A 25,587-nucleotide genomic window follows, 5' to 3' on the forward strand; every position below is an offset into this window, starting at 1 on the left:
CAGGCAAATAATTATTTAAATCTAGCTTGACAATACAATACAAAAATGTTGAGAATTTCTATTAAACCTTTCTACTCATAAAATTGATTTTAAAACCATTTCTCAATATATTATTGTTGCTAATGTTGAACGTTTATTTGAGTTTTTATAGTATTAAAACTACAAGAAATATTATTGTGGGTAAAGTAAAAATTCCATTTTGGTAATCTTTTCGCATCCTTATATACAAAATGTGGCCCAAATTGTTTTCTGCTACATCTCATTTTCAATTCGTCTTGTATGAAAGCACTTTTCCTTGCGTCACGATTCGCAGTGCCAATCGGTCTTGTGTAAAATATTCGGTGACAGTCCGAAATTTACCCAAGGGAACAAACGGAGGTAGATCTCTCTCATCCATATGCCAATTTGTCAGGGTGTAGTTGAAATTCTTAAAGATATTTTGAATTACATATTATAGAGAAAAAAATGTGTTTCCTCACCATTTTTAGGGGACAAGCTAGGTTTCCATTTACGTGCTTTTTAAAACTTTTCACGTAAATTTTAAACAATCCATTTCGGTGAGAAGTTTTTAGGAATTGACATGCATCCAAACGACCATCGTATAGCTTTATTTTCTTTTGGGTGGTTGTCTTCCAAAAATCCATAGTTGTGTGCATTAATATATCATTCACATCAGAGTTCACTATCATCTCACCGTTAACGTAACTCCGATTGTTCAGATTAACGATTCGGAAATCTATATGCTGTATCAAATCGCGCACCTTATATTTAACTGAAAACTCATCCATCTTTATGCGAAAATTACGCTCCTCACACTTTAAGCCAATGTGGGAGCTAAACCACATTAGCCAAAACAAAGTAGACGTGGCCAACGCTTTCATTTTAATGACAGTCGACTGCGATTAGAAGAGCTGAGGGCATATACATATATGGAATTATAAAACCAGTCAATTGAGAACTCGTTGCTTGATAATAAAATAAGTGGTATAGTTATAGTAGAATGAAAAAATACACAATTTTGTGGATCCGAACAGGGCTATTTTAATTGATATTGTTTTATTGTGCTTTGAATATAATAAATATGTGATGATATTTATTAACATTTTTTACGTATCAAGTGGGTTGAGTAAAATATTGTTGTGTGTAACTTATGTATTTGAAATGTATTGATATGCTGGCTATTTCTATTATTATTTTATGTGATTGGGCATTGGATTCTAATGTACCATTTCTAATAATTTTACGAAATTCCACCCTGTGTAACAACACGTATTATCAATCGTTGTTGAATAAAGTATTCGGTGACCGTGCGGAATTTGCCAACAGGAGCAAACGGTGGTAGCTCCTCTTCATCCAAATACCAATCATTCATTTTATACGTAAAGTTCTGGAAAAAATATTAGTTTAACGAAAATTGGTATTGTAATTGAGTAAAACACACCGCTTTAAAGGGACACGACAAAATAACGTTGGAGTGTTTTTTAAAGCTCTTCACATAGAAGTAGAACAGTTTATTTTTGTTAAAAGTTTGGAGCAGGCGACACGCATCCAATCGAACATCGTACAACTTCAATTTAGTTTGGGAGTTTGGTTTCCAAAACTCCATTAGTGCACGAACATTCAAATCTGCAATTTCCCTTTTGAGTATCATCTCGGCGTTGACGAAGCTTCGATTATTCGATTGAAACAAATTGCAATCCATCTTTTCGAAAACGTCTGGCACCTTATACTTGATGGCAAACTCATCAAAGGAAATTCGCAACCGATTTTGACATTTCGCCAAGTCGATAAGGAAGGATAATGCAAATATTAAATACAACGTTTTCATGGCTATTGTTTTACTAAAATGCCTTTTGGTAATTCTACTCTACGTCCAAAAACATATGTACTTTTTGTTTAATTAAAGATGGTTTCCAATGAGATTATTTTAATAATGATGAAAAACGCTAGGCAATTTCGATTCGTAGTCATTATTGCTGATGATTGAATATTGGTGTATTATTGCGTTTATTGAAGCGTTGAAATTAAACACCAATCGAACAGATATGAGTTATTATTTTACAAAAAAGTAAAGAAATATAATGGAATTATTTGGACAATCATTATGGGCTTTCCAGAAATTTGAATAAAATATTCAAATGCTCCCAAAATCATTCAAATTTCAATTTGTCTACAGATTGGTTAATGAGACTGTAATCATCAGAGTAATCGAAGCGAATCCCCAATATGTTCATTATTTTCGGGCCTTGCTCTTAATTTTTATTTATTTTATAATAAAAGAGCATATACAAATATTTTAGTTTTAACGCTTGGTGCGCAACTTCCCCTCAATTTGCATGTGAGCTAATAGTTTTGACTTGTTCTTAAAGGACATTTTCATGCGATAAGTGCACTCCGGCAGTAGATCAGGTAGCATTGCTTCGTCGATGTACGCCCTATGCAGAGAGTAGTTAAAATTCTGAAAATAATAAAGGATTCAACTAAAAAACCTTTTGGCCTAGGTCTGGAAGGTATTCAAAATGTGAAGAATGTTCAATAAGTTCCGAAAAGCGTGCTACAATTTTGATATATATTTTTACGCGTAGTGTAAATTAATACTCCATTTATAGATTACTTTCAACTCACCGGCCTAAGTGGGCACTTTGGTTTGGTATTCAGGAACTCCGCATAGTTATTGTACAGCAGTCTGATAAACTTATTCTTATACCCATTGTTGAGGACCGAGCAGAAGTTGAGCTGAACATTATATAGGCGCAGTTCCGGTCGGTGGGGACGCGTGATGTCCATTGATGAAGTCAATATTAGATCATTCACCAATCGATTAATCACCATATGGCCGGATAGATAGCTGCGATTACCATCCTGTTCGACGACCGCACTTTGGGATAGGAACAGGTCTCGATCGTCGACAGTGAAGGTGAACCGATCCACGAACACCACATGGGCACACAAAGACCAGTTGACTAGCGAGCTGAAAACGAGAAGACGCAGCTTGTGGAAAGACATTGGGAAGACGGTTGACTTGGCCACTGGATTACTGACTGGCTACGAAACCACTACTAATGGGGGATTCCATTGTGCTCGTAATTATGAGCTGACGGAGCAAAGCCTAATGGCTTTTTAAATGGTGTCGTCTGGTCTAAATTGCCGCAATCTCTCAATATGTCAACAATACGTATTCATATACACATAAATAATTTTTTCCATGTTACTTTTTTCTTCGTTCTTTTCGGGTCTTTGAGTCGCTTTCAGATGTGCAAAAAAAAGAGTGTATATGCTTGCACTCAAAAGTAAAATGAAAATGTTTCACGTATGGAAAGATTGAGTTGAGAAGGCGGCTAAGTACACAAAAAGAGTAAAAAAGAAAGGCATCAAAAAGAAGGGGGAAAAAGAAAGCGAAACCCTATTTTCTCGACCATAATGGTACTCATTATTAATGAGTATATGAGGTATGAAACTTTTATGTGGTAGCGAAATGCATACATTAAGTTTAACTAATAAGACACTAATATCGACAAGTCCTCTTAAAAATAATTTGTTCAGAATTAACAGTATGTGCTTAAATGTCTTAAAGTTATGAGATCATATAAAACATTTAAATAGCTCCTAATCTACATAATAAGACTACTTTTTAATGTACGTTTTTTATGATTATGCTTTTAATTAGTCTTTAAATTATTTTAGTTTATACAACATTGATACTTGCTGTAATTTGAAAACTTGTAAAAACTTATTTTCCTTGAAAGCCTTTTGAAGCCGATTTGTTAGTTGGCTACTGAGTACTTGCATGTCGAATACCCTTCATAACTCGCCGTGTTCGGGGCCCAAAACGCGACCCCAAGGATGTCAACAGAAATGTTAATAACACCAGCGCTGCTGCCGCCGACTCAGTCGCCTCGCCAACCAACTGCAGCTGGAAGGATTCAAGGATGGGGCTGGCGACGAGGATGCAGATGGGCTGGATTGCCTGGCTACCAGCCCAACATCCCAACATCCCAACAGCCCGAGCAAAAACAGTGGCCTTAAAACAGAAAAGCAAAGCGCACCGGAGTGGAGTAGAGTGGTGCACGGTAAAGTGAGGCAACTCTGCTCGTAAAGACGAGCCGGGCATCGCAAGCGGCCCAGTCGAGTGTAGTTCAAACATCACACCTACCGTCTGGGATCTGGAGAGTCTCGACTCGTCTGCGGATGGTGCTGCGGTCCATATTATGTAAACATTTGCCGGGCTTAAATCTTTATTATTATTTTATTTTTTTCTCTGCTTTACCTCCTGTGCATCCCAGCTGGTTGCCACTCCTCGTGGAGTGCGTGTGGGTCTCTGCTATCTTTTTCCACGGCATTGCGGATTCCTAACTCAGAGATCTCAATCGAAAATGTGTGCAACCTTGCATGAAGTACAATTGCAACATCAGTTCGGTAACTCGTACACATAGATCCTATTTTCGCTTTTTGCTAGTTTCCTTTCTTGTTCGTTTTTGATCAGAATGAAAAAAAAAGAAACAGAATAGTTTTTAATGAAAAGACAGTATTTTCTAGCATATAATTTGTTTATTCAATTATCTGCAGCACTTGAGTGGAAATTAGAAATCAATATCCTTTGCTTTCCCGGCACGTGCTGAGCTGCGGAACGCGATGACCTATTCTTTTCGTGGCGAAGAAAACAAACAAATTTTCCCATTTTCATATACCAATTTCCCTAAGTGACCAATTTGTTCGAGTGCAATTAACACAACCCATCCGTGCTCATGGGCTACGGGAAAATTCTTGTAATGGCCAGCATGTGCTTTGTAAAAAAAGCTGAAGAGATTGTTGCGTTGCATTTTAAATATCAAGGTGTTATATTATGCAAATTTGTGCAATTTTCATTCATGCCTACATATATGTAGTTCTGCTAAAACCACAGCGCCAGACCATAATTAGCCTTTGTGAGCGTGTGAGGCTCATTTCATATGCAAATTGCAGTCGATTGGTTTCGCATTACATAATTAATAATTCAATGAGAATGCTTGTCAATCACACGCAGTACTACGCCCACCAAGAAACCATCACAAAGGATGGCACATTTGTAATCATTGCAAGAATTGTAAGAAAAAATGTAACGCTTTAAACTAGAAATTCACTGTAAATTATCATTTTAAGGCGAACTTTAATCTTGACGCACTGCTAAATTCGAAAAATGTGGCAAAGTAAATATAACATTTATGCCGAAATTTGCTTACATTGGATCTCCAGCTTGTGTGTGTACACAGATAGGCAAAATGGCCTCTGGTCTACGTATACATAACATATATAGATACCAATATCTGCGTCACTGGCGATGCTTTGGGCCTATTTGTGCAATCAATAAATTTTACAGTCGAATGCACAGGTGGTGGCATCAACAATTTACGCATCTATGCGGCGCCTGCAGTTGGCACCAACTGGGAGTGGCAGCCCAGAAGATGAAATTCCGTTTGTCGAAGTCAAATTTATTAACATTTTCCGATCATTTTCCGCTCGTTAAACTGTTTCTCGTTCCAAAGACAATAAACAAAGTTGATTGTTTAAATATTCCCCTTGATTGCACTATTCTGTGTGCAGTCGTACTCGAGCGATTTAAATATTTATTAGCTAACTACACCGAAAACAAGCATTACAGATGTTGATAAAATAGCTTTGCAGCTGAGTATTCGGTGCCTTACCGAAAATACACCGTCTCTGCAGACACTCGTTAAAAATCACTTAAAATTCCATCATCATAAATTTGTCAAAAAATTTACTCACTTGCTGTGAGCGGAGCTTCAACGTGTCGACATTGATGCTGTCTTTTGTCTACTATCGCACTTCCTTCCTCTTTTGGGATTAGTTTTCCGACCACCACAATGGTCTTAAAATTCCATGCACAACTGTCTCTTCAAATTCCGCGGAAATTATTGTATCAAATTGCCTTGCCAAGGTCGTACGAATGTTAAGCTTTCAGTGGTTTTTATACGTATTGAATACTTTAAAATTCTGTTTTGGTAATGGAAATTTAAAAAAATGTGGTAGCACACTTATTTTAGACTTTATTTAAAATTTTTTGTTATTTGTTAAATTTTTTTTTCCTGTTTCCATCAATGTGAATTCGTGTTTTGGAAAATTTTATACATACGTGGAGTTCCTGCGGTGAAAACTTTTTGAAGACAAATAACTTAACTTTAAGACCGTTCGCCGTCTAAGTTTTCTTATGACAACCTTTAGTTTATTACTTTTGGTTTATGTTTTCGTCAGTTGGCCGAATGTTTTATTTTAGCGGCCGTCGCAACAGCAGGGGGCAACTTCCATGGGGCACACACACACATATACTGGATACCCCGAATTTAACAGCTTTTTGTGGCAAGGTCTTTTTGGCCATGGCTCCATGGTGACTTCAATTTTTGGCAACAGAACGCAGCTCAAAGTTGCTGCAACAGCAAAAAGCCAAGAAGAACCGAACGAAAAACTCACCCAAGGCAAAAAGGCAATAACAAAATATTATTATCAGAATCATTCATCATGTGGCTGCAGGCAATAAATTTTGGGGCTAGCTTCAAAATGCAACAACAACCATGTTAGGCCCAAGTAGAAGAATAACTACAACAATTGTAGCAGTTGTAGGTAGCTAGGTAGGAAGTAGCTACATAGATATTCGGGCTTTTGGCTAACTGTTAATAAATCGCAGTGCCAGGCAACACAGTTAGCACAGTTAACTGTGGCCCAACAGCAGCTGCTGATGTGGCGCCACCTTCCCGCACCCAAAGTACCACCCCATCCCACGGCCCGCCCATCTGAACCCCACCGCAGACGCATAAAAGTTCGGGGGCTTTACCCCGAAACGAACTTTAACTTTAAGCGAGGCGTGGCCAGAGCTATAAAGCATTAACATAAAACTCCCAAAAGTACGAAAGACGGAGGGGAAAAAATGGCAAGACGAAATGAAAATAGTTACTGCTGAGAATTTCCACTGCTTTTATTTTAGAAGGCAGTCAGCTGCTCAGCCGAGCTGTAAATTTGCGCATTACTTTAACGATTTCAATCTATTCTGAATTTTTGTTCATTTTGTTGGACAACGAACAAAAGAAATTAGTATAAAGCCTTTGTAAGATCGGAAAGCGCATGAAAATTTATGTATATGTGAATTTATAGTATTTAAGAACTAAGTACGTATTTTACAATTGTTTTCTAAACCAACTAAATTAATAGCAATATGTTGGTACTTAAAAAAAGAATGCCTGTTCTGATTAAATATTTTAGATGGTGTCGTGCTTAATATCATAACTTCCCTAGCGTGATAATAATATCATACTTGCACTACTTCTCATTTAAACTCTATAAATAAGTGATATAGTCCATATAATAATACGGTTAAGTCCGCACCGAGAGTAGGACATCCTTATAATGATTATAAACATTGCTAATAGAATACTTTGTGTAGGCTAAATTTGGTAGATTGGTAAATTTGCCTCTTTAAGAAGGCAATTTTATTCAAAAGTGTTTGTTAATTTGCCACCAGTTCGTTTGAAAGGTTCTTCAAGAGAATATAATATATTCTCTATAATATTTAAATGACCCCAACTAACACCTGGTTTCCTCTCATTTGCAAGTGCAACTACTTCAGTTCCTCTTTGAGACACATTTTGCAAATTGCATTTCATTGTTCCACTTCCTTGCCAGCCAGTCCCGTTCTCATTTGTAATCATTATTATGGTCAAAGTAAACGAAATCGTCATCTCCATAGTGCCCTGCATCATAATCAATTCAGTTGGAAAACGCATTTCCCCTGCCACCACACTGATAGTCGCGCTCATCGTTATTCTCTTTGCCACTTGTTTGATAAATAATTGTCCGTCGTTTAGTAGGTACATACTCGTACATACTACACCATGAACATGCTAACTTAAGAGCACATTGTATATACTCGTAGTATTCTCGTGCCAGTGCGGAGCTGGTGACCACATGCTGTGCTCCCCAGTAATGCCGCTCCACCTCGTCTTCCTTTTGGCTAACGGCATTGGGGCAACCGCATAGCTATAGTGGCCATAAGCTAGGCCGTGTACTTTGAAAGCCCCATCGCTATGCCCTGACCACATCATTGAATGCGAAATGCAAAATGCGAAATGCAAAATGCGAAATTCGAAATGCAGAAGCGGCGTAATTGCCACCGCATCAGAGACCCAAGTTGAAACCAATAAACCAGCACACGTCGATTAGTTGCACATGAGTGCGGCAACATCGGGCCTGGTCGTCAGGTGGTCGAAGCCACTTTTCCACCTCCGAATTTCACCCTCGTTACTGCGGCTGCTGGCCAAGACTGACGGACGTCTAAGCTACAGACAGTAAGACCATTTAAGCCACTTCTTAAGCACGCCGGCTTTAGACCTCTACGGTCCCATTCATGTCCAGCTAAATAGCTTTTTTTTTTTTGCCTTGGAACGTCCATTGAAAACACAGTTAAAATATGTATCTGGAATTCTCTTCATAAACTAAAACAAGACAGAACGAATTCACCGACTATCAGATACCCGTTACCTCGGCTAGTGATACTGATCATGAATATATACAGCTTGTACTATCTGTTGCATACTTTCCAACAAATCTAGTATACCCTTTACTCTACAAGTAACGGGTATAGCCACCATTTAAATATATGTACTTTTGTCATGCTGTTGCGTGCACAGAATGCAAGTTTCCCGGTATTCAGTGCAAAGTTGCAAACATACATACATACATATATCATTCCTTCATGACTTCCATTAAAGTAATTTCAAAATATAATCTCTTACGTGTATGACTTTTAAAAATTAACTAATACTATATTTAGTATGTACATATGTATGTGTATATGCACATACATGTTTCTTATCTTTGTGGCAGTGAAGTCCCTTTAAGTATAAAAGAATTCCTAATTGTTGATTCACTTCATTCGATTAAATTTTGAAAAAGGTTCTAATTTTATAAATTTTCAATGATGCTGTTAGTTTGTGCCTTGTAAGTGCTTGACCCACGTTAACCCAAGCTTTGCTACAACCGACAGTCCGACAGTGTCGCCTATCTTAAACGGATGGTGGCGGTGGCGGTGGAGGTGGAGGTGGAGTCCGTGGTGGTACGGACAGATGCGTACTCTTGCCCCATCGCCCCCAACAGTCGCCTACAGTGTCTACGACTAACCGAACCCAACTAACCGGCGATTGTTCGTTTGGTATCGATGAGGAGCGCCTTCACCGCATTCCATGCGACTGAAAAGCGGAGAGCGGCCATGAATTTTGCATTTTCAGTTCGCGCGTATTTTTAGCTGGGTCCGTCCACTGTGTGCTGTGTTGTGCTGGGCAGGCCCAGGCAGGCAGGCCTGTGATTCATCAAAAGTGCGGCGACAGCTGACAGGCCGACAGCTACGCATAGAAATGAATTATACAAAAAGTGGGCAGACAATGGGCCAACACCCCTTGGGGAAACACCTGAGGCGGCGGCTAGGAAGACGCGAATTCCGTGCGATTATGTTTTATTAGTTGAACCCGCAAACCAGTTGACAAAAGCCAACGAACGACGGCCACAAGAACAAACCGGGCATCAAATTTATCAAATTGACCGAAAACCGTATGCTCTTCTAATATATATTTGCATCTTTAGAAGAGTATTATCACTCGTTTTTATATCAATTTCTACACTTTCTGCAGTATCTAATCAGGAAATAAGTGTAAACTGAAAATGTAACACGATAATCATATGGTATCATACCTCTGCCTGGATGAGTCTTGCTTATTTTGTAAATACGCCTATCTGACCATGAGTTAAAAGATTAGACTTTATTATCTACATTCTTTTAAAAATAGATCATTCCCATTAATCACATCTACGTCATTTCGGAGTATTAATTTATGGACATAAATTAAAATAACACTTATGGAACATCTTATGAACTTATCATGATCGTTTTTGGATTGCTTATATGGCTGTATTCCGCTCTTTGATCTTCGTGCATAAGTGCATCCCCAACCCATTTCCTTATATTCACATGATTACATCAGATCTATACGGCAATTATTATTATATTATTTCAGTTCACCGATAAGATGTATTCAAGGTTGAATCTAAAGTATAATATATATGCAGTTATTCCGATTCGAAAATCGCCCACGCCTTACGAGTCGAGGCCTGAATACTCTTCTATCTGAAAGAATTCAATCGACAGTTTTGTTCATATAATAAATCATGTGCATTACTAAGCGGTAACAGCTGGTGCTTATACTATTCTCCCAAGTTTTTTGAAACACAAGTGTCCTAAAAGGAAGGAAAAAAAACATGATGAACACTCCGGATACAAAAGAGTCCACACATTTTATTTTATAGCATATGCACATCTGCTTCCGACTAAAAGTACTTTTATATTGTACTTATATATGTACATGTATATATGTCGCTACATAAATATGTGTGTATGTGCGTACATACATATGTATGTACAAGTACATATGTACAGAATTTTGCAGATCGTTCAACTCAATTTTGATAGTTTCAATAGAAAAGCTTGGCATAGCAACCCCAAAAAATCAAACATTGTATGTAGATCGCTTGTTATGCCTCGTCATGCTTACGAAATTACACTGAACAAGTTTCTCCATTTCACAAAAAAAAATACATATAACACCTTAGAAAATATGAGATTGTGAAAACTATGTTTTTACGTATCTAGCTAGACTCACTATTGGAGTTAAGAACATAGTCCTTGGAGCTCTTGAGCTGAATAGATGATCATTCTGTCTTCACGACAATTGTAAAATTGTTTGCAGTGTACAGCCACATGCTGAAACGTTTGCAACTCTGTTTTTAGGTTTTTTGGCTTGATGCCTTCTGGCATTTAATTCCCCCGGTCGAATGGTTTGCCAACATTATGACAAAGTTATGATACTCTTTCCTGGGAAAGCACATAAAAAGAGTCAGGCCACGAAAGGAAAACAAGACAGAAAATAAAGCAAAACACCAAACAAAAACCAAAAAACGTGCTGAACAGTGAGTGATGAGTGGGGAGTTGTGGGCTTTCGGATTGATTCCCTGTAAAAATCAATACCGATCTATGTACCACCAAATCATTGTTTCAATTACAATTTCTTTGTTTAATATTTGTTTAAATAAACACTCACCTAAGTGGACCTAAACAATTTATTAAATTGTGAACGACTTGTAAACCAACTGATTAACTTTAAAGAAATCATTCTACGCACCCCCAAATTAAATTATCTATTGGTGCCCATGCTAGTTGAAAGACGGTCAAACTCCCCCACACGCACCACATCTCAATATCCATTTCTTTCCCTCTCCCATCCATCTCGCTCACTCTTCTAACAGTCGCGCCGATTACGCTGCCGCATAACGTTTGAAGATGACGCGCGATTGTTGTTTTTGCTGCCAGCGCCAGACGAACTGGCTCTGCTTTCTACGCTGTTGCACGAGGAGTGGGTGGTGGCGGGGGGTGGCGAAGTGGGCGGTGGGTGGTCGACAGCTGAAAGGTGCGGCGACATTGAACAAGCCAACGAACGAACGGGCGAGTGAGCGAGCGAGAGAGCTGAGTTTCTGATAACGTCGTCATCGTCATCGCAATTTTAGTTTATGCACAACACACGCACAGCCAGCTCACACACACAAGCAGCACACAGCAACCATCTCAATTACGAAGGAGATTTTTTTTGCTAACGCTCAACATCTTTTTACACATTTTGCAATTGTTGTTGTTACACTTGGATTCGGGGTATACGAACTCTGCGAAAAGGTTTGCACAGCTGCTTATTTACTTGATATTTTGATTAGGGCAACAATGCAAAACAATTAAAATAGTATGTGTCGCTTAAGTATTTAAATATAAAAAGAAAAGAAAGTGTTAAGAAATTCGTAAAATTAAAATTAAATTAAATTTCTAAAAATCAATAAAAATAAATATATTTCAAAATTACATTTCTAGGAAGCACTAAATTTTTTCAAGTTGCCATCGAATGGAATTTTGTATAATAATTTTCTATAACTACAATTTCACGATAATACAAGTGCTGGTGAAATAGGAATGATTCAGAAATGTATAAACTGAACTTGGGAGTGATACAGCTCCCTGATATTGGGTACCCTACTGTGCCCAAACCACACTCAATAAATAAGTAGGTTGTCTAATAATAAGGTAAAAATATTTGCCAAACAAAATCGAGCAGCTCGGTAAATATTATTCATATGATAGCCGATAATTGTGAGAGTGTGCAGCTGTCAGATTGAGGCCACTGTGCGAAATCGAGTTCCTCTGGCCGCGCTGCCACTTATGTAAACGCTGCCCACTGTGCGCGCATTTTGTGCTCTCCGTGTTTTCTCTCACGCTTTACTCTCTCTCTTCCTCTCTCTGTGGCTCTCTCGTTACAGCAGCAGCAACGATCGAGGAGGGCGCCGCTGCAGTCGGACAAGTCTGCTCAGTTGGTCGCTGAAAATCGGCATCGCGAGACGTACCGAGTTGGAATACATTCGTTTCAACGGCGGCGACGCGTCCGCTCGTTGCAGTGGCGCATTCATTTTTTTTTTCGGTTTGATTGATTGCGATTATGAACGAGACCTTAAAGCTGTCCGGACTCGGAATGCAGCGCACCAATATCGAGCTCGAGCGGCAGAGGCACCTGGCCAACTGGCTGATGAACAGTAGACCGCACATGCCCGGCGGACCAGCAGCAGCAACAACCACAACATCAGCGGCAGCAGCAACAACACCCACTGCATCAGCCACAAAGAGCACAACTACAACAACAGCAACAGCTACAAATCCTAGCTCCACAGTGGGAGGAGCAGGCGCTGGCACAGTGGGCGGCAACGGGGTCTCAACAGCAGCAGCGGGCGCACCCAGCAACAGCGTCGCAGCTGCAGCAGCAGCTGCATGTAACGGTAAGCTTAGCGCGAAGAGAGCAAGTGGGTGTTTGGGTGGGGGAGGTAGAGGGGGAGGTAGACAAGGCACGCGCTTCAAGCGAGCGAGAGAGAGGAGAGCGGGAGAGCGCAATGGGTAATTGTTTGCTCAATGACGTTGCCATTGCTTTTGTTTTGTAGGATGCCCTGCTTATAGGGTATGGTAATTAGGATCATCCTGATATAAACGATATAATCCTGTGAAAAGAATGGAACGCACTAAAAAAATTAACTTGATTGCACTTAATATCAAAAATGTTATTTCTTTCCCGTTTTAAAAACACTCAAAGAAGATAAACAATTATAAACTTAGCTCCTATTTTCACAATTTGGTACTGTAATTTCACGTGATAGATTAAAAAACAAGTTTTCTTTCAATTCATCAAATTTGTTTGAAAAATATTAAAAACTTTATTACGCTTGAACAGTAGTAAAGCACTAACTATTTTCACACAATATAGTATGGTTATTTCGAACAAGTTGCTACTGTAAAATAATGAAGTTGATTTTTTACAACAGGGTAAAGTACCCAATTATTTAAAATGAGTGTATTTTCTACGTCATATTCCGTACAAGGTGCGCCGTTACAAGATTTTATGATACGTAACTTCAATAACTAAACTAATGAGTTGAGAATATATAATTTCAATATTAATAAAGTTCTGATAATTAGTCTCAATTGTAGTTGGATACTAAAGGAATTTTCAAGAGATTGCAATATGATTTAAAGATTTCCGAATTTTCATCTAAATATGATAATTCGACTATTTGATAACCAACTGTACAGTGCTTTAGGATAAACGAATCCAAATCGTATAAATATTTATTTTTGTGCAAATCGTATTCGAGCGAAACGTTTAAAAGTGAAAACCGAAACATGTGCTATTTTTATGACCAGCTAGCTTGGATGGAAGAACAATCAACACTCTGAACAATCAAGAGATGAAGTGATTAATAATTATTCACATAAATTTAAAAATCGACCCATTCAAAAATATGAATGGTTCTACAAAATTGCTAACCATTAAAGACTTAGAGTATAGATTACTTCATATTATTGATATGTATTTGTATCTGCGTTGAAGTTTGACAAGGGTAGGATCACCAGAAGGATTTAGATATGTGAGGGTAAGCTTTGGAAGGGTACAAGAGCCTCGATACCAGAAACATTTTTTTTTTCTAACTGGTGGTTGTGTTGTCTGTATGGGGATTTCTTTTCGCCAAGGCGCGCGCCTCGCTTCGCATAATTTCACACGAAACGTGACAATCTCACACCCCCTGCACCCACTCTATCGCTTTCTCTCCCTCTATGTACATACATATATAGTGCATACTCTCTCGCTCGCTGACAGAAAGTGTACTCTGCAATTGATATTTCACAAAAGATAAGAGCAATTTCACAAAACGTTTTAGCCCCTTCCCGGTGTTATGCTGTGATTTCTGCCCTCGCCTGCATTTATTAAATGTGTGCTGTGTGTGGGGCAAAAAATTAAGCCAAATGTGCGCAATTAAAGTGAGTAATGCGCCGCCGACCACCAATCAGCGGATCCAAATCGCACCATGGGCCGCATTCAAACAATAAGCAATCAAATATCGCGATATCTCTTTTTAATTGCATCGCTCGAAGTTTGCCTATATACTTAACTACTTCTGAAGCAAAAAATTGGGAGAAAAAAAACAAATAGCTAAGTGATTTCATGCGGTATTGTTTGGGGCGACAGACAATTGCTTTTTTGGATGTTGGCCCGATAACGATATAATACAATATATGTTGCCCATGAGGAAGGTATTATCTATTTGCGTTGTCTGCGTAGCTGTGTTCCGTTAATCGCCTCCAGTTGTTGACTCTTTTATTAGTGCCTCGATATTCGATATGATTGGATCTTTGAGCCAACAATACAATTCGACCTTAAAATTGTCAAGTCATAGACCCCCGCAGTTGTCAAGCGTTCTTTCTCGATATTAAGTGCATTCGAATATAACAAAAAGTTTTCAAATTTTCAAAAAGTAATCAAAAGTCCGGAAATGCGAATTGACGTGAGTTAATCGATAATAAAATGATAGTTTAACATAAAGTCTTGACTTGACTTAAGTTGATAACAAATTTCTTTACTGAAAAATAAATCTGAAATGTTCCAACGAATTTCTTAAACAATTTTCTAGCTATTCATAAACCAAGAAGACATTTATAATGACCCTTGGAAAACGTCAATGGCGAAATTTAGTATCAATTAGCTGATAGTCAATATATTTGTATTGCAAATAAAGTCTTGTTAGTGACAAACTTGTTTGCGTAAACGCTGTTAAAACGCAAAAAAAGCTATGATTAGAATCGAGTGCAAATAGAGCAGGCTGAGTTTTGTACATACTGAACGCTTTTAGTATTTGCATGTTATTATTAGACAGAGATAGGCTTTCTTCTCGACAACTTGAACTGTAAGTTCGTAAATTCCAATTCATATGCAAAACTTTGGCTGAAAGATGTTTTACAAAGTCGAGAGCAAGAATGTTGTGTACAGGTGCAGCTATTCAGTGCATTCAATTTATTGTGGTCTAAAAATGGCCGTATTTAACAATAAAAGTTCGATTTTCCCCACTTAAAATTCAGTGCAAGATCTTTCGACATTCCTTCCTGTCTATTGCGAAAATTCTTGTTAATTTTGCGGTTGTGCTTTGCGGCGATATTTGCCCACTGTGTGTCATCGTCTCGTTGACCGTTGACTGAAAATTAGCTGCGCTTAGCAACAGTTTTGAACCACTTGCCTTATTTTTTTTAGTTGCGTCACGCCAACTGAAATTCGCTTGGGGAATATACACTCATTATAGACGAAGCACTGCCACAGTAGATGTGGAAGTTGATACGACGGTGTGTGGGTTTTTCCCACTGCAGACAACGGGGTGGCAATTAGACACTCACATGTGCATTTATATTTATGCGATTACCTCACCGATGCACAATGTGCTACCTCACTCACTCACGACTCCTCCGCGTCGCGTTGCATGGCGTTCCTTTTCTATATGCTAATGTTCTCCTACCTTATTCTCTTGCCGCTGCAGGTGGAGCAGCCGTTGGCGCCCATCACGGCCACCATTCGGCGGCCGGGGCGCGCAAGCCCAAACTGCGGCGCTTCAACTCCCACGACACAAGCTCCAATATGTTCTCGGTGGCCGATTTCGAGAACGCCCGCCTGGCCCGCCGCAACGAGATCGAGCTGAACCAGCGGAGGGCACGACGCGTGCGCGGCAGTGCCAACAATAGCACCTACGGCTTGGGAGCGGGCTCAGGATTGCTGGGAGGTGTCCATTCCGGATACTGTGACGCACTTAATGGCAGCGGCGATTACTCCACTGGGGACAGCAAGGCCTCCAAGGGCAGCAGCGAAGTAAGATTGAATTATACTCACATCCAGGCATAGAGTACAATTTACACCAAACAAATTTCAAAGAGTAACATAATCTGATGGCAAAAAAACTAATAACTATAGAAACCAGTTTTAAAATCCCCAAAGAATGTTCTACAATTACAATATAACGTAATAAGATTAACGTACATAGCTAAAAGCTTTAGGATTTAAAAAATGTTTACAATTTACATATGTACAAACATTTTGTTTTATTTAGTGTACACGTGATTATGACGTCAATACGTTTTCTAATCTCGCAAATCGATTTTAAATGATCTAGCCCCTTTAATCTTTATATTTAATTATACTGTATGCCAACTAATAAACAATGGATCTTCCAGGGACCGCTGACCGCCATTGAGTTCCTTGAGCGGAATTCCCTGCCCCGCGTCGTTCGCATCCTGCATGCGAGCAAGAGCTCCAACGAAACTCTTCAGTCCAGCTCATCGCATGGCTCCTCAACGGCGGCATCGAGCAGCTCCTCGACGGGAGCGAATCCGTTTGGTTCTGGTGGTAGTGGTGGTGGAAACATTTCCAGTGGCAACATTGACACCGGCACCGGCACCCATTCATCGTCCAGCGGAGGCAGCGCCACCGGAAACGGAACTGGCTCTGGTCCTGGTCTAAGTTCGGGCTCGGGTTCTGGTTCTGGTTCTGGTCACCAGAACAACAACGGTCGACACAGCAGCAACGGTGGCACCCCACCCGGCCACGATGAGCTTTTTCTGCTCTACAGGCTGGTGCGACAGCGCAACATCTACCATGGACACAACGCCAAGACTCAGGCATCGCAGCGCAAGAAGACCCTGCTCATTCCACAGGAGTTTCCGGGTGAGTGTCAGAAGTGAATGATTTCACTGATATCTGCGTTTATAAAGAGATTCAAGAGTAACTTACAGTTTGCCACACATACATTTAACGCAATTAGCAAACATATTGAGATTGAATTTTTTAAATTGGTTGTAACAAAAGATAAATAGTATTATCACATGTGTGCTAACTCAGGTTTCTAGTGCGGTTGCGGTTTAATTACGTGTTATTTATTGAGCGGAATAATACAATTGCTAAAGCTAGAGATACCCTTTTCACAGAACAACTAGAATCTAACTGCTGCGGCTAATTGTAATTACAAGTTGGCTTGGTAGAGGGCGGCTTCACACAAGTTGTCATTTCATTGAGCGAAGTTAATTTATCGCTCACAGTAAATTAACTTCAATGACCCTCCGATTGATGCGCCGATTGGCAGTAGCTAAAGGCATAACCGAATGATTAAAAAAAAGAGGAATACCTGTGACTGATTCGGCACGAATGCGGTAGATTGTTGTCGCATGCCCATTTACATAATCCAGACGGGGCTTTTGAAGGCACAATTTAGTGTTCTCATGACGAATGCATTTAGATACTTAGTTGTACCTGATTACACGGTCCAGTCGCAACCAACTCGCCTAGTGAGTCAGCCGAGCGAACTCTGATCTCCCAGTGCGAGGTTACTAAGTACACAATCCATATACATACATATAATACCCGAACTTTGATGTTTTTGCGTGACACAGTCACAGTTCAACAATGGAAAGTATTCGCAACTATTGCTCATCAGGCGTTATGCAATGTGAGCTCTATTGGGGGTTCCAGTGCCAGTGGTTTTTGGCCCAGTCTGTCAGGCAGCGGTTACTTCTTCGGTGGCCCACCACCGACACCACCGGCCCATCGATGCCACCTGCACCACCATCCACCCACTGGTGCTCCGCCGTACCGCGGTCAGCCATTGTTTCAAATCGCAACGCCATGTGACTTTTCACAGCCGTTTGGCGAGGCGCAATGTAAACCAATGGGTGCGAATATTATGCAATCTGCCCATTTATAGACCCACTGACGCTGGGTATTATCATTTTATTCATTAGGCTTGCAATGTCCGGAAAAAATGGATGGCAAATTGGAGTGATTCAATTTGCACGACCATATTGGATTTTTCTTGTGTTGATTCAATTGCTGTCGACGCTGATTGCATTAGTCCCTCTTTATCATCAATTTCTTTTATATCATTATAATTTGAACTCAGTGGAGCGAATTGAACTAAATGAAATGATTAATGGACTCATCGATACATGTAATGTTTAATTGCATTGCATTTTTTCCTGTACAATCCACCTGGGCTAACTGAAACTCTCTGTACGTTAAAGTTTAATTTTTAACAAGCCTTCGAATCGAGTTTGTGGGCTTGTTTTAATCGACAAAAACTGCTTTATTTTAAGAAAATCATATATATGTATATATCTCAATACTATGAGATGGCCAGTCGAACGTCACGTTTTTTGTTTTATTTTTATTGTACTCATTTTTGGATTGCAAATTGTGTAGTATATTCAGTACAAAGCTGTCAGCTGTCGGAAAAATGGTTTTCAGATTTTAGACAGTAAACAGATTTGTTCTGTGACTGAACCAAAATGTTTGTCTTGTTCAAAGAGATTTCCAAATTAGTTTCAATAATTTTTGTGTACTTTTAATGCATTCATGACCTTCAGATGCCAAAGCTTATGCTAACAATTTCTTTTTGACTTATTTGTTATTAAAATAACGATAATTTAAGGAAATGTATAATGGTTACATAATTTGTATTGATAAAACCAGTTTAAGAGGTCAAACTCACATACACAATAAGATACACCGACAATTTTAATATTTGTATGTTTTCTTTTTTCCCGCAGGTTACTTCTCAATGCTGAGCGAGAAGGGCCTCCCCACGGCCACACAATACGGATCTCTGATACAGCTGGTTCGGGAACGGGTTTACAAGTTTGTCTCAGTGGACAACATGCCGGCGTTTACGGAATCCTCACCCAACAGTACGAATAGTCCAACGCACGAGGGATGCCTGCCCATAAACAAGGGACGTCCACAGTACGTGAAAACGACGGCAAGGGGCGGGCAGGTATTCCGTCTGTTGGCCGTCTTCGAGGATGGCAAACAGGATCAGGTCAATATGTCGCAGCATGGCAACGGCAATGCGACCAGGTCCCATGGCAGTGGGTACATGGGACGAGAGAAGGAGAAGAACCGGTATGCCCAGCTCCTTAATGAAAACAGGCAGGTGTTGTACGTCCCACTGTCCACCAAGGGCAAGTTCTTCGAGATTGAGCCGGGAATTCCTCAACTGCTTCAGAAACTGGGCGATGCGCAGCGCAAACTGAATCCGGAGTGTGTGCATCGGTTGAGTGCTTTGGTGACGGCGGCCAAACAGTTACCGCTAACACTGCGATATATCTCCGGTCCAGGCGGACCCGACATTCCCGAGCAGCTCTGCATTAGTCAAGTGAGCAAGGAGGACGTGGTCGTAGGCTGTTCCATTGAAGACGTGGATACCCAGACGCCCTTGCAGCTGAGGAAGTTCTATCCCAGTCGGGATATACAGCTAGTAAAGAGTTATTTAGGCTTTGACTCCGAACAACGGATGCTCGCTAACACGAATGTGCAGAATATGCTCAAGTTCTGCCAATTTAATTGCGACCCATTCCTGAAGCTTGTGGAGATTGAGTTAATTCAGCGCTCGGAACGCTCGGGAAGCAAGAATCGAGAGGGGCTACGAATCCTGAAGCCACTGCATTTTCCAAAGATCCTGAGACGCGAGAAGAGCTCCATGGCAGCAGCGCACGAGAAGGAGGATTCCATTATATTCCTCAGCAAAACCGATCTGGAGAATCTGGAAGCCAAGGAAGCAGCAGCGTCCGCTGCAGCTCAGTCGGAATCCAGTTTGAATCGCATCTCTGAGCGCATGCGAGTGTTCCAGTCCACCAAGAAGAAGTGGTTTGGGAAGCATCATCCGCAGCAACAGCAGCCACAAGTAGAGAAACATCAATCTGACTTAGATCTCGATGAGCAGGCTAAGCGGATGAGCATGGAGCGCTATACGGACATGTCCAAGCTTCTGCAGGAGCGTTTTGGGTCAAATCCCGAACAGCCAGAGCAGGATGCTATCTCCCTGAACAGCACAGCAGCGTCCGACACCGAGACAACGATGCTGACTAACATGGAGCCGAGGTCTCTGGACACGATGATGCAGAAGTCCATGTCTTTGCAGGATATTGAGCTGCTCAATGGTCAATGCAAGCCGCGACCTGATTTGCTGGCCAGCCACAATCACAATGACGCCATCAGCGAGGCGGGTACCGAACTGGAGGATGTTGAGAATCAGACCCCACCTCCGCAGTCCTTCATCACGGAGAAGCTCTACAACGAGTTTCACGTGAAGACCAGACAGTACAGCAAGTCATCGTCCAGTTTGCACCAGTTGCCTCTCTTCTCCTTGCCGCAAAAGTTGCAACTCCACGAGGCTGAGAAGGAGAAGCGTCATCTGATGTTGCTAAAGGCGCAGCAACAGGCAATGACCAGGGAACCGATCACTGGAAGAAGGGCAGCCGGTGGAGTTTCTCTGTTGGGAGGAGGACTCAATCAACTGGCGATATCACCCGCATCGCTGGTGGAAGATGACTTGCCCTACTCCAGTGTGCGCGATTCGCTGGTAACTTCCGGCGGGGACTGCCTGCGATCGGAGGCTGCCAGCAGACCAGTTCCCGTTGTGGACTACACAAAGGAGAATATATACGCTGAAATCTGTCCTTCACACACAGCGGACACTTTTTCGGGCGCCACTCAGTTCACTCATGTGCCCGACGATGATGGCGATTATGCATCGCTCAAGTATTCGGTCAATGGACCACAGTCGGTCAGTCGGATAGAGGTGAATGGAGCTACGGCGGCGGTGAAGAGCAGCGCAATCAGCTACCATACCGTGTACCTGGGCGAGGAACCGTTGGGCGAGAGGCACGCTGCCCACATCACCACCGTGGAGTTGGCCGGAGAGGATAACATTTACAATACGCTCAAATGATGACTCATGTGATTCCGGCGACGTAAGTTGGCCGGCGCCAAAGGCCTGTTTTAAAAACGCCGATGGACAAAAGGGCAAGCAAGAGGGGATTCATTTTACCCATGATCCTACCAAGGCTATCTTATTGTCTTGTACTCGAAAGAAATTGAGGAATTCTGCATTGAAAACTAATTTTGTACTATGATTGATTCAACGAAAAAATACCTTTGTTTATTTGCATTACATATTAAAATGCCATTGAACTACTTTAATTTAAACTTCCAAACAAACATTTTAAACGAAAAAGAGTATTTAATTCATGTTTTGGTTTTATTGTGTATTTCTCAGTTTAATTTTAAAGCGTATGAACATTTACTTTGATGAGGATATGAAGAACTAACTTTTTGTAAGTTTTGTTTTCTTCAAATACTTAAAGAACTAAGTAAAATCAGAATGTTTGAGTACAAGACAAAGATAGGAATAATATTAAATCAGAGAAGAATTGAAAGACACCATTTATTTGCTGTGAGGCCTTTCTTAAGATCGGTAAAATGTTTTAAATAGGCTTTTGGAGCATTCAGCCACGAAATCAAATGAATTTATATTTTATCTCGCTTACAATTTTAAGAAATGGTTACAGCAGAATACCAATGTAAGATCGTTGTCATATAAGTGAGAGGTCGTCTCAATTTTAAGAAAAATACTTTTCCCTGTTTGCCCTTTGAAATAGGTGAGAGAACATATATTTAATCATTCAATATGGCGCTGATGCACAAAACACAAAATAGTAGAGAAAATATCTTATTTTGCAATAATACAAAACTCAAAGCGGATTATGTATTGTGAATTCAAACAGAATTTGAATCTGGGTCAACAAACACCCACACGAAAGTAAAGAAAAATCTCTCTCGTAACATATAATTACACATATATTTGTAGAAAGTAGTATTAGTATAGGGATCAAATTTGTAATTGAGACGTCGCTGTGGACGACGAAAAACCCCCTTGAAATGACAAAAGAAATTGTAATATTATTATTAACCAAGTGAAGACAAGCAATTTTGTAATGTAATCTATAGATGGGTGCACCCACTCCACGACTTTCAGCCCATTAAACGCCCAGATCCCTAGCCCATACAAAAAAAAAAACATCATATTGAAACTGAACATTTGGAAATTGCAATATTATACAATTGTATACATAACTTATATATAGATATACTTATACACATATACTAACGTACATACGATATGGAAATCTTAGTTCAAACCTAAGGTATTATTAGCTCGTAGGCAATCAACAAGTCAAATCAAATCATAAGCGATATACATCTATATATGCATATATTGTATATTTGTAAAATAGCATAAACTTTTAGGGCAAAATGCCAAACTTTTACACGATCTCTCGTATTTTGTCGTTCTTTTTTGGAAACCCATTAACATGGTTTTGTTGGGTTTACTTGTTTTGCCCCCAACAATTCAACGTTAATCAAACGAATCGATTACATCAAAGTGCGAGCATGTCCACAAACCATATTTGAATCTGTCTACTTGTCCGCTTCGTTCAATGACCTCAAATAACTTTGCATACAAACACATATTTAACATATTATTAAGTGACTTTATCGCGCCATATGGAAGTGCAGTCTCAAAGTAGAGTTTAGACATTAAGGTCCAGTTTCTAGTCTTAATTTCAAAACAAATATGAAGCCGTTTCGAAATGGAGACATGCCAAACTTTTACCTGTGTAATGAGTGACTTCGGCATGGCCGGGAGGATCCTTCAATATATACACTTTCAATTGGGTACTACATAAATAAATATTTAGCAAGAACATAAGTTATGAATTTTTATTTTATTTCATTTGCTAACACAATCAGTAATATAACTTATTTCAGATTCGACTGAATCCTTAGTTCTTATCTCCCTCAAAGACGGCAAAATATCAAGGTGGAAAACGATTCAATAAATATTGTAAGAAAAGCCTAGTGTTACCAAAAACCCTGTATAAAAATGAAGCAATACTCACAAAATAGCTATGATACTAGTTGTAAAACCTCTCTGACAAAGCAACAATGCGATAGCAGCAAGTTCAGTCAGTGTGTGTGATAGTAGCTAAGTAACGAGGGTACTTGCTATCTGGATATCGGTGTTTTGTACATAAATAGGAACGAGGCGTAACCCAGCCCCAGGCATATTATGCGTAAAGTGTACTAAGAGTACTCAGTGGCGGTTACTTTGCATTTCATAGTTGGTAGACACGTAAGACAGGCTTTGCTGAAGCGCAAGGGTGATAAAATGTTGAAAGTGAGCGTTGACAACGCACTCAAGCTATTTTTGCCCTCTTCAAGATCAGCTTTGTGTTATAAATAAGTATATCATCTGTGCTTGCAGATAACTGATAAAGATATAGCAATAACTTAACGAGTAACCACCCGCCAGCATAATAATTTATAACACAAAATATTGTGAATATATTTAGAGTTTTAAATTTTTTTTGGGGCAGCACACACAAAATATCTATCAGATATGCGAAACTTACATTTTAGAAATTCAGATGTTTTAATCAAGGGGCAGTAACATAACAAGCGTCTCACGTAATATTTATTTTAAACAGAGTAAAATATAGTCACTACTAAAACGGATGCATACACGTACTTGTGTATGTCATGGAAACCAAGCATTATCAGGAATTTTTGTGAAATGGATGAACAAACGAAAGATTGCACTGAAAGGGGAGGGAACTCAAGCCCCCAGAATGCCGCCCGAACAGGCCTTTGATATACTTTATTGCAGCTTATAGTGAAGCAATATAAATTTCAATAAGAAATTAATGGTTAATAGCAGCGGAGGAGGGAAACGGATGAAGTGAACTAAGTAATCATGTTTTTGGTGTCTATGTTAATCCCTAGAAATTCACACACGATTAATCAATTAGAAACTCAATGTCAAGCAGTAGAGCCCACACAGCAGCAAATATAGATAAACAACTATTTAAAAAATATATTCATAAATTTGAAAAATATAACCTTGTAGCACTTTTAGATCCCGAACAATGAAACAAAGACCCAACCTAAGGTATTCACGAAAAAAGATGATGTTTTTTGGAACTGAACGCTGATCGATATTTTAGAAGAGCCCTGCTATGGAGCTTGGCATGACTGAATTGATAAGATGAGAACTAAATTGAAACGAATTGAATTCTAATGAATTGTTTGGTAATGGGTACACGAATACACACTTGAAATAACAAATCTAAGGAAAACTGATACGAAATAATTGTTATAGTAGATCTTTTTCTAAGCGCTGACCATGGAAAATAACGTATGAGAGCAAATCGAAGTCACTGCTTAACAGCAGCTTAACGACCTCAGTAAAGGCAGCTCACTTCAACAAATTAACTCAAGCTGAGGAGACCCAATCAAGTCTAGCATACAAATTTATATTTCACGTTGTACTTATATTTACCTAGATAAAATGAAATTGCTAACAAACACACAAAACTCCCTTTGGAAAACATGTTTAAGCCCATACAAGTGAAATAAACTAAAATATCTTTTCAAACTGTTTCTCGCATCTTACTTTCGTGGTGTGGGTACTATCGACTATTACATACCTGTTAATCGGATTGCGAGGAAAGAATACTCTTTCCGATATTGCTCACTAGCGCTACCTAGTGGTGGTTAAATTTAGTACAATTGTAACTGGAGGCAGTTAGAAAATTGGCAAGACAAACATCAATGTGAAAAAATAGCAAAATCTTGACATCTTTCATAAAATGAGAAATCCAATGAAGCGACATCTAGCTCTGATTGTGGGAACCCGATGTCAAATGTATAAAAAACTAGTATGAACCATGTAAATTGATTTTTCTACACCGTTTGAAACATTAGCCGCCAACTTTTTAAGTATGAAAATATACATATAAATAATATATACCAAATGATTTCGAAACAAAGGTTTATTTAGGCAATTACTAACTTTAAATTTTTTTTGCAAAAGATTTTACAACAACCTTTAAATTTGTATGCATACCTTTTCTGCCTATCCCCAATTTAAGTCCATTTTGATTTCGTTTTTCCCAATGCCATAAACAACATTATACACAATTTTCTTATATATTTCATTTTTATTTCTGCACATATAGTATACATACATACTAATTCATAAAGTTTTTTTATTATTTTCTATGACTTGCTGCTGCTTGGTTTGCTGTACATGCATCTTACACATTTTGTTTAAGGGTTGTTACCTTTAATTATTTTCGCTTCTTTATAATTTAACGGCCACATTCGATTCTATTGGATTCGGTTTATGTTAGTTTTTATTATTACTCGGCTCACGTTTCTTGGGGTTGAAAGAGCAAGCAACTATATTCTTTAGAATTTAGCAATA

The 25,587-nt window shown here is 39.4% G+C and overlaps 4 protein-coding genes across 6 annotated transcripts in view; 1 reads left to right on the plus strand and 3 right to left on the minus strand.

Annotated features, from left to right (window-relative positions):
• Nucleotides 1–22,593, plus strand: part of LOC6542390 — a 44,975-nt gene extending 22,382 nt beyond the window's left edge. For 2 of the 3 annotated variants that reach the window (XM_026978263.1, XM_026978262.1), the window contains exons 4-6: nucleotides 15,979–16,304; nucleotides 16,667–17,156; nucleotides 19,031–22,593. In XM_026978263.1, the coding sequence (XP_026834064.1) occupies nucleotides 15,979–16,304; nucleotides 16,667–17,156; nucleotides 19,031–21,210 (2,996 nt within the window). In that variant the 3' untranslated portion in view covers nucleotides 21,211–22,593. Of the gene's footprint in view, nucleotides 1–12,393; nucleotides 12,904–15,978; nucleotides 16,305–16,666; nucleotides 17,157–19,030 lie in introns of all 3 variants that reach the window. The other variant, XM_001969573.3, reaches the window with a different exon arrangement.
• LOC6541580 lies at nucleotides 138–952 on the minus strand. The gene is made up of 2 exons (XM_001969570.2): nucleotides 480–952; nucleotides 138–427 (listed from the first exon to the last, which is right to left on the minus strand). Exons 1-2 carry the CDS (start codon nucleotides 879–881, stop codon nucleotides 266–268), a joined length of 564 nt encoding a protein of 187 aa, XP_001969606.1. The 5' UTR covers nucleotides 882–952; the 3' UTR covers nucleotides 138–265.
• On the minus strand, nucleotides 1,225–1,851 carry LOC6541400. The gene is made up of 2 exons (XM_001969571.2): nucleotides 1,442–1,851; nucleotides 1,225–1,387 (listed from the first exon to the last, which is right to left on the minus strand). Exons 1-2 carry the CDS (start codon nucleotides 1,826–1,828, stop codon nucleotides 1,241–1,243), a joined length of 534 nt encoding a protein of 177 aa, XP_001969607.1. The 5' UTR covers nucleotides 1,829–1,851; the 3' UTR covers nucleotides 1,225–1,240.
• Nucleotides 2,233–3,006, minus strand: LOC6542009. Its single transcript, XM_001969572.3, has 2 exons — nucleotides 2,626–3,006; nucleotides 2,233–2,458 (listed from the first exon to the last, which is right to left on the minus strand). Exons 1-2 carry the CDS (start codon nucleotides 3,004–3,006, stop codon nucleotides 2,303–2,305), a joined length of 537 nt encoding a protein of 178 aa, XP_001969608.1. The 3' UTR covers nucleotides 2,233–2,302.
• Nucleotides 22,594–25,587: the final 2,994 nt, after the last annotated feature.

Source organism: Drosophila erecta, unplaced genomic scaffold, assembly GCF_003286155.1.
Source record: "Drosophila erecta strain 14021-0224.00,06,07 unplaced genomic scaffold, DereRS2 tig00000055-arrow-pilon, whole genome shotgun sequence".
Classification (NCBI taxonomy): domain Eukaryota; kingdom Metazoa; phylum Arthropoda; class Insecta; order Diptera; family Drosophilidae; genus Drosophila; species Drosophila erecta.

Coding starts and splice junctions, on each gene's coding strand:
- LOC6541580 (XM_001969570.2), bottom strand. CDS start 881: ATGAAAGCGTTGGCCACGTCTACTTTGTTTTGGCTAATGTGGTTTAGC. Junction 428..479: donor TAGCTTGTCCCCTAAAAATG/GTGAGGAAACAC, acceptor AATATCTTTAAG/AATTTCAACTACACCCTGAC.
- LOC6541400 (XM_001969571.2), bottom strand. CDS start 1,828: ATGAAAACGTTGTATTTAATATTTGCATTATCCTTCCTTATCGACTTG. Junction 1,388..1,441: donor TGTCGTGTCCCTTTAAAGCG/GTGTGTTTTACT, acceptor TATTTTTTCCAG/AACTTTACGTATAAAATGAA.
- LOC6542009 (XM_001969572.3), bottom strand. CDS start 3,006: ATGTCTTTCCACAAGCTGCGTCTTCTCGTTTTCAGCTCGCTAGTCAAC. Junction 2,459..2,625: donor CAAAGTGCCCACTTAGGCCG/GTGAGTTGAAAG, acceptor TATTATTTTCAG/AATTTTAACTACTCTCTGCA.